General features: G+C 39.5%; 1 protein-coding gene across 1 annotated transcript; it reads right to left on the bottom strand.

The window, feature by feature from the left end:
• Positions 1–318: 318 nt before the first annotated feature.
• LOC115576240 (serine protease 27-like) lies at positions 319–6,714 on the bottom strand. The gene is made up of 6 exons (XM_030408748.1): positions 6,571–6,714; positions 6,052–6,072; positions 5,344–5,512; positions 3,076–3,344; positions 1,476–1,615; positions 319–783 (listed from the first exon to the last, which is right to left on the bottom strand). The coding sequence occupies exons 1-6, from the start codon at positions 6,617–6,619 to the stop codon at positions 523–525; spliced, it is 909 nt and encodes a 302-aa protein (XP_030264608.1). The 5' UTR covers positions 6,620–6,714; the 3' UTR covers positions 319–522.
• Positions 6,715–9,340: the final 2,626 nt, after the last annotated feature.

Below are 9,340 nucleotides of genomic sequence, written 5' to 3'. Positions count from 1 at the left end.
TTAGTGCAAACAAAGTTTTATTGTATCATTTTTTTTGTGGAATCTTTTCTCTCGGCTCTCTTTTCGGAACACTCAAAAACAATCTTGTTTTTGAGTGTTAGAGTTGCTCCCTGATTAATTTCAGTACTCTGTATCAGTGTTTTTTATCAATACAGCTTCACCTCTGAGCAGCAACAGTATTGAGGGGTGTCACTTGAATTACAGATATTCTGTGTACCAGCGCTGAAACTAAAGATCAGCAGTTTCACTAAATTGTGAAAATTGTGAAAAGTGAATGTCTTTGAATCTTCTGAACACATGACACAGTTTATGTTTGAGACCTGGTTTGACATAATCTTTAATTCTTCTATAATAAAACTCATATTTTCACCATCGGACACAGTTAAACAAAAGCTCATTTATCGTCTGTTGGTCTTATGATGGACATTTTTCTGTATTTTCTGACATTTTGAGGACAAAATGATAATTTCAATCAATAATAATCCAATCAAAAGTATAACTAGACATCTCTTACAAAGCCTTCTATGAGAGGACAGAGAGCGAGGAGAGGAGCAGTGAGACGGACAGCAGCAGAGGAGCTGAGAGCTGAGCGGCTCCAGAGATGATGAAGCCGGGCGTGTTGGTGGGGATCTGGCTCTTGATCCAGGACTCGTACTGGGATACTCGGGCGTAGCCTGACGGGATTTTGGGCAGCGCACAGCCTGCTGCACTTACAAAACTCACCACTCCACCCTGAACCCATGTAGTGTTGGATTTCCTCACCAACGGGCCGCCTGCATCCCCCTGCACAGAGACACAAGGTTCAGTTACACCAGCAGCAAACAGAGGGACGAAGTTACTAATACTGAGTATTTCACTTTTCTGTTTACTTTATACTTTCACTCCACCACAGTTCAGAAGAAAATATTGTACTTTTTACTCTTCTTCGTTAATTTAAACACTTTAGTTACTTTAGTACTAATTACCCCAAAGTACCCAAAGGTCCTGCTTGAATAAAAGTAAAGATATTGTGTTAAAATAGTTCTTGAGCTCTGAGTTTCAGAGTCGTTGACTCAGCTGGCCTTCATGTGGGATGTTCGGGCTCGGTGAGCCGAGTGTGAATGGTTGTTAAGCTGTTTGGGGAGAGAACTCAGCACAGCATTGTAGGTGGATGAGACGAGTTGCCCCCCAGCAACCCACATGAGGGCCGGTCGGGTCAAAGACCCACAAGTGGCCGAAATGGTCCTGAAGCTCACACGTGTCCTGTGTCCGACTCTGTAAGGACACTCCCACACAGGGTGTAAAAGCCTGCAGCTTCCCTCCAGTTAGTTAAAACTGATGAAGCCTCTGGGATGAGAGGTGAAACGTCTTCAACAAACTGAAACCAGTCCAGTTGTCTACGATACAGCACTGAGTAATAACAGCAAAACATTAACCAAATGTCAAACTTTTACTTTAAAGTGTTTTCATGTCAAGCGTTTTGCAGACACACTCACCATGCAGGTGCCGGTTCCTCCGCCGCTCGTCCCGGTGCACATCATGTTGTTGGTGACAATTCCAAACACGTCGTTACATTCTTCATTGGACACGATGGGGGTGCTCACCTGCTGCAGCCTCTCTGGATGAGGAAGATGAGCTGAGGAAGAAGAAGACATTCTAAATATTTTATATATTTTATCTGATATATGTTTTTCCTCTGAGTCACAGAACACCATGAAAACACATCAGATGGCGGTGTGCCTGGAGTTCTGTATGAGTTCTGTTATTTGCTTATTGTGATCTTCAGGTTGGATAATTAAAAATGTGTTCTTTCTTGACAAACTGTTTTACTGGCTTCCATTTAGAACCAGATGACTGATATTGTGTTTTTGCAGTACTGAATATATTTGGGACATAGTGTATAAATGTATTATTAAGACCAAATTCATGTTTCAGTAAATGTGCGTGTACCAAAAGTACATAAACAAGAAACAGATGTCTTCCTGCATTCAATCCTTAATTATTTGATTCTGTATAAAGAGGATGTACACTCATACAAACTTTCAGTTCTGTTGCAATTAAACTTCTTCCTATACACAAGCTTCCCTGTCTGCATTTCTGTGATGGAAATGTTGTGCTTCATGAGGGGAGATGTGGAGTGAAGTCTTACACAGGAATGGTCAATGTAACTGTTTAACATGACCTGTAACCTGTGATCTGTGACCTCATTTTAGGTTGTTTTATGACCCGTGTATGGTATTGAATAATCACTGAAGGTTATCACTTCTCTCTCTGGGAACTATTTCCTTAAGTGCAGGAGGGAATACATTTGTAATTATCCGAGTGAAAACACCCCCACAGAGACAGATAAATACCATGCTTTTCTCCTCAGACACTGAGTCTTCACTTTGTAACAGACCTGCTCTTGTACAAGATTAAAACCTTGTTTGAACTTTGAGATGACTCAGATCTCCTTACTCCAGTTTTAAATTACAGCAGAATTATTGTAACAATTTTTCCCAAAGAATACTTTATCTTCAACATTAATTTGGCGTCACGAACAGGATTTGATCAGAAGAGAAGACGTCTGTCGTCATGGCTGGGCGACACTGTGAGGCGCTTCACCTTGTTGCTGCCCGGGACGCTTTACCAACCCAACATGTGTCTATTTGACGTCCTGGGAATGAGACTCAACAATCAACTGTCTTTGTGGTGCATTCAGGAACAGCTGGGACAAATCCTACTGATTCGACCTTTAACTTTAATAGTCTTTGAATTCTATTAATATGACGTGAGCTTCAGTTAGCTTTGACCACAAATGTCCTTCAGAGGGAGACTTTTTACTCTGATACTCTGAGTACATGTCAGAGCCTGTAATCTATTACTTTACTGGAGAAAAGAAGCTGGATCAGTACTTCTACTGGAGGACAGACTGTGTGGTCTCTGACTCCTCTGTCTAAGTATAATTTGATGCTAATTATTTTGTACTTTAACTCCTCTCTTCTTGTGCCACTGATTTATATCTTTGTGTCGTCTTGCGGAGAATTTTGATCATTTTTGATCTGTACAATCATTCAACACGAACAATACATTTAGAAACTAAGAATAAATTCTTACTGCCAGTTCTGATATTTCCCCATCCGGTGACCCAGCAGCTCGACCCGGAGTTGAAGACGCTACGATCTGCCGCCAGACACACCGGCCTGATGTAGTTGGTGAACGTAACAGTTGAAGAGAGCTGCACCAAGGCTATGTCATTGTCGAATGTCCTGCTATTGAAGTTTGGATGGCTGACGAGCCGGGACACGGTGAGGATCAGCTCGTTAGGGCTCGTGGTTTGTAGTGAGTCACGTCCGAGGATAACCCTAAAACTGGATGCAGTCAGGCTGAGAAACAGAAGAGACAACATGATTAAATGTTTCTACTCTGCTGTGACTGTTAATTATGTTCAATCAATAAGACACCATGAGAAATGTGGTTGTTATCAGAGTTCACTGATATGTATAAAGTTTTATTCTGTTATATGTTCATTGTTCTACACTTTATGATGTTAGTTTCCTCTATATTAAGCCTTTTATTTCAAAATGTCAGTTATCAGCAGCCACAGTGGAACAGAAGGCTCACTGTGGGAAATGACACTATAATTCAAAATGAAGTCAGAATTTTCCACATCAACGTGTGTTTACAGGGAGGATGACTGCATGTGTGAAGAAAGTAAAAAAAAGGATTTTGCAGCTCCAGAGGAAGCTGCACGTGATCTGATAAACTGCCTCCAATGATGTCACTTAGTGGCTGAGTTGCACTGTGGGTAATGTAGGCACCAGGTTCAGAAAATGAAGAAGAGTGTGTGGAAAAAGAAAAGTGATATCTCTGTTTGTAAACTGTCCAGAATGAGTCCAACACTGTTACAGAAGTGCAAACATTATGAGTACGGCAGCTGTGTTTGTCTTTTCAGCAGTGTCGGAGCCATTTGTGTGTGTGTGTTTGTTTTGACCACTGGGGGGAGTTTGGTTGGTGTCACACCAGGTGTATATATAGATCATTTAAGATTAGTTTTGGGTAGTAGATGAAGGGAGCACACGAATTGTACCGTTAAGCCATCGTTAAGCCATAAGACAAGAAATATCAGCATATACCTCAAAGTCCTAAAATGAAAGTACCAGTATTCATGTGCAACTTTCAATAAACGACAACAAGAAACTCTAAGAGAAACTCTCATTTCTGTCCGATGGCAACGCGTCAAGAATCCGCCTCTCACCTACCAAGTGACTGAATTGGAGTCATTATAAGCAGTGTTGGGTAATGTGGAGTACTTGAAAAGTAACTCATTACGTGACAAGATTACTGCCATTAAAAAGTAACTTGTTACGTTTCTGTGTTATCTGCTGAGAAAAACGCGTCAGAGAACTTTCAAGTTAAAAATAATTACAGTAAAACCTCTTTATGACTTGTTGAACATGCGTTCATATTGTCCAGACCAGGTGTAGCCAACTGTACATGAATCTTTGAGTGTGTTGACTCTACCGTCGTTTTGTTGCCTTCTTTATGGACCACTGTTTGTTTGTTGGGCGTGTGTCTGACTGATGTGCCATGGAGCGATACAGTGTCCTCTGGGTTTAGTTTCAGACCACATAATTTGATAGTTATGTGTTTGGATAAAGATATTACAACATCGGACATGTAAACCTTCAGTTACTGTCATTTTAACAAGGGGTTACTGTAGGTGGTTTATCAATAAAACTGTAAAAAAAAAAATGTACATGATTTTTGGAGTTGAGACATGTGACTATCCAATGACCGAAAGACACACACAGCCTTACTAACATTTAATAGTTTTATTGATAAGTCATATACAGGACACGCCTAGGGAAAAAGACAGATGCTAGAAGATTCTTATGTCAATGGTGATGTTGTGTCCTTATCAGTGGATAAAACTATGAAACCATTTTGTTTTGTGGTTACAGGCACCCAAAGGAAACTTTATCACTCGTAACCTCTGTTGGTTAGATGACCAGATAACTGCTCACACACAACCACGCTAGAAAACTGAGACTCTCACGCCATGTGCACCAAACCTCTCTGTGCAATCATGATAATAATCAAACTAAAGAAGTTAAAGGAAAAAGCAAAGATGTGTATAGGATCTGTGTCACTTGCAATCGGCCACATAATAATGATCAAACTAAAGAAATAAAAGGAAAAACGATTTTTACAGGATTTGTTTCTAATATATATTAGAAGTAATTTCAATGTCTTCAATGGTCTTATTTTTTTGTTTTATTTATTTCTTTCTATATTTATTTGACTGTTAGCAGTGTTTTTGTCAGTAGCTCCCTGTTTTCAGACAGGTGAGGTGCTGAGTCATGTGACAGGATCAGAGCTCACCCGCTCACACACTGAGCAGCAGTCAGGACCCACTGGTTGTTGATCAGGGAGCCTCCACACCGATGCTGGCCCAAAACCTGCAGACTGACCTGCCAGGGCCAGGCCCCTGCGACAGCAGTGTGCCCCCCTACGATCCTGGTGTTGGTGTTGAGCGGTGCCTGGCCACAAACTGGAGAGAGACAGTCAGAGTTCATGTCAGGGCTGCAGGTCAGTCATGTTTCTTGTTTTTTCAGTGTGGTAATCATCATCATCATCATCATCTAGCTAGGTTAACTGTTTCCCCCTGCTTCCACTCTTTATGCTAAGCTAAGCTAATCCCCTCCTGCCTCCAGATCTTTACGTAACACGCAGACAACAGATTGATACTGATCTTCTCATCTCACTCTCCTTAAGAAGGTCAATGAATGCATGAAAAGCAGCTTTATCAAAATGTGCGAGCTAATGTTAGCAAGTTAGCATCTGCTTGAAGCAGAGCAGGAGCTAACATAAAGTCAGTTTTAGAGGTATTGTGTCATCTGATCATCAACGTTATGAAGACTCGTCCTGAGTGTCTCACACAGATTTTGTGACCCTTTAACCAACTTCTGTGTAGAAATAAGAAGTGCTTCACTCTCAAACTACTGCAGCTAAAACCTGCTGCACATTATTCAAACCTGGACTGTTTTAAACCTTTAAACAGAGAAACTGAAGTAAAAGAACGTAACTCACCATTTAACTGTGCGTTGCCTCCTGTGGGAGAGACAAAGAATAAAACGTGATATTATTTTTTATTTTGGACAGCAAATTTAAAATCTCATCATACATGTCATCACTCAGAAAATCAAACATTTCAGAAGAAGTTGTTAGAAAAGTGGTTTAAAGTTAAAAGTTCTGACTTTAATTCTGACTTCTGACTTTCTTATCATTCTGACCTTTTTCTTATAATCGTGACTTTTTCTCATAATTCTGTCTTTAATTTTCTATTTTTTCCGATAATGTTGATTTTAATGAAATGAAAGGAGTATAATTATCCATGTACTGAACACACCCTTCATACAAAACGATGTCTATTGGAAAAGATGATTATTTACAGCTGAAAACACAATAGACCGACTATAGAGTAGTACTTTGTTGAACAGAAGGTTACATTCTGATTCATACATGATTCAGACGTCTTTTCATGATAAATACTAAATAAATCAGATTAAAACACTGTTTCTGTACTGAGACGATATTAACAGCACTCACCTGTAACTGCTAAAGCCACAACAACACAAACCAACAGTTTGACCTCCATGATGTGATTCCTCAACCAGCTGTGTCTGGTAATCAATGGAGAAGCTGATCAGTCTGGAACAAGAAGGTGTGACTGTGCCGCGCTGGTGAACTGCGTTATTTATATGGGAGGTCGTTTCTACCTGTTCAGACTGAATGAAGTTGTAAAGCTGCAGGTGTTCAAGAGCAGAGAGAGTCAGATGTGCTGCTGCCGTCCAACAGCTTTAAATTTGCATTAAATAACAAATACATTTACTCAAGTTCTGTATTCAAGAACACTGTTGAGGTACTTTGAGTGTACTTGAGGATTTCCTGATTGCCTGATTTCTGCAACTTAATATTTCCATTTTGGAGGCAAATATTGTTCTTTTTTTCACTACATTTACTTTAACAACTTCAGTTACTTCTTTTCAGATTACATGCTGCATCAGAGCCAAAGAAGCACATTTTGAAAATATATTTATTTATTGGCAATCGTATAAAAACTAACAAACATTGTTACCGGTCAACAAAAAACATCTGAATATGTGATCTGTTAATCAATCAGAAGTTGTTGTCACAATACTGGATTTCCTTCTTTGGTTAGTTGTGTAGCTGTAAATACAACCTGTGTTTTAAGTTTTGGTCCTGCAGGGAAACATTCAGACGGCGCTCTGATGAAGGAACTGGAGGATATCTGGATGACTTTTGACTGGTATTGTTTCGTCTCTGTTGTATCTGTTGATGATCTTTCATCAATTTTATTAAAGTTAATTTGACATTTTAGGGCATTTAGCCTTTTATTTTCTCTTCCACTTTATCGTTGTTGAGGTCATCACGTCCAGCTGCTCACAGGAGGTGGACTGATGTTTGTTTCGTAGGTAAACTGTGTTTATCACAAGTTCTGTGTGGCATTAAGAGACATAATGTCTGAGCTGTTGATCTCTGAGTGTAAAACAGGACAACTGGAGGATATAAAGTTAAGTTTCTTCATGTGTTTGGTAGAGAGTGTACCTCCTCTTGATCTTCCAATGAGAATCAGGCATCAGAATCAACCTGAGTCTTGGGGTTAGGGTCTTCTATTGTTTATGTTCTTTTATCTGCCTTTTTCCCTCCTGGCTGCGTTCAATCTCTCGTTACACTGTACAATTTCCTGTTTTTACTTCCCATGCAGCATTTTCTAAACTTGTTTTTGAAAAGTACAGATATATCTAATCTCAAAACGCTTATCTCAAGGTGGAAGGAGTGACTGTACTGGAAGTGTCACTGCCGTGCCCTGAGAACTTGGACTTTATTGCTTTTCATGATTAACACTTTGCACTGATGTTACAACACCAAGTGACATTATAAGATTCGGTTTCCTGAGCATCATGATATCTGTATGGTGTGCACAGTCCAAAGGATATTAAAACACCCACCACAGCCTTAATGTGTTCATCCTGCTGACAAGAGATTCAGAAGTATCATCTGAGGACAGAGCAGCTTCGTTAGTCACGAGGTCTCATCATCCACACCTCACCATAAAATACTTATATTCTAAGGGATTATGAGTCTCATTTTATCACAGAGCTGGTGTAGGATGATAAGTAAATGACCCTTGAACTTTCTATAGCTAAGTTAATGTTGCTCCGACATAAAGAAAGCTCAGAGTGGAAGATCTTTGAAGTGTAATCACGTCTGTTCTTCAAAGGTGCCGCTGACAGACGTTAGTGACTGGTTAAGTGTCAGTTTGATCATCAACTGGACTGAATTCATTTGTATTATTTTTTACAACACTTACATTTTCCTCAGTCCAGTCCAGAATAAAATGTTGGTGTATTTATATAATACAATTCCTACAAAGAACTAGTTTTTTGATTTAGTTTCATGATGTTTTTCAAACCCTGTGTGGTTTTTGTGGCTCAGCCGAACCAGAACACTAACGCACTCAGAGTTACACTCACTACAACCGAAACAATTCAATAAAATATTCTTCGCAACATACAACCGTAAACAGAAAGGCCTCTCAATCCTAATAAACAAAAACATACCTTTAATTCACAACACATCGATAATAGATCCAGAAGGAAGATATATATCATCATTAATATATCAATAAATAACATAAAATACACACTCGCCAACATCTATGGACCCAATAACGACAAACTGTCATTTTTTCACTAATTTTTCTTCCTGTTAAATGACTCAGACATAATAATTGCAGGAGACTTTAATACAGTTACAGACCCCACAATTGACCGCTCAAGCACCCGCGGCAATACAAGACACTGGCACTCTACCAAAACAATCAAACAATACATGAACGACAAAGGACTTGGTGATAGTTGGAGAATGATAAACCCTTCATCACGTGAATATTCTTATTTCTACCCTCTTCACCACTCTTCCTCTTGAACTGACCTTTTTCTGATCAGCACCTCACTAACTCAGAACATCCACAACAACAAAATGAATCCCATCACCATTAGTGGCCACGCTCCTGTCTCTCTCAGTATAAACATCCAGACACAAATCAAACCCCCAATGAGATGGTGTTCTAATACATCATTACTACAAGACTTAACTGAAGAGTTGGTGTCCTTCCTGCAGATGAACGACTCTCCAGAAATATCACCATGATTACTCTGGGAAACAGTAATAAAAGGAATAATCATATCATACTCATCTTACAAGAAAAAACAGCCCAAACAAAGGATTGAACAACTTACAAACTTCTGCTCCAATAATCCCACAGAACAAATAAGAAAGGAACCTCAAAACC

Source organism: Sparus aurata, chromosome 23, assembly GCF_900880675.1.
Source record: "Sparus aurata chromosome 23, fSpaAur1.1, whole genome shotgun sequence".
NCBI classification, from domain to species: Eukaryota; Metazoa; Chordata; class Actinopteri; order Spariformes; family Sparidae; genus Sparus; species Sparus aurata.
This window is presented reverse-complemented; position numbering and strand designations above follow the sequence as displayed.

Bases quoted from the DNA above. Each gene is read 5' to 3' on its own strand.
- LOC115576240 (XM_030408748.1), bottom strand. From the start codon at position 6,619: ATGGAGGTCAAACTGTTGGTTTGTGTTGTTGTGGCTTTAGCAGTTACA. The intron at 6,073-6,570 runs GTGAGTGCTGTT...TCTCTCCCACAG, and splicing joins TGTGGCTTTAGCAGTTACAG to GAGGCAACGCACAGTTAAAT. The intron at 3,345-5,343 runs GTGAGCTCTGAT...TCTGTTTCTCAG, and splicing joins GCTGCTCAGTGTGTGAGCGG to CCTGACTGCATCCAGTTTTA.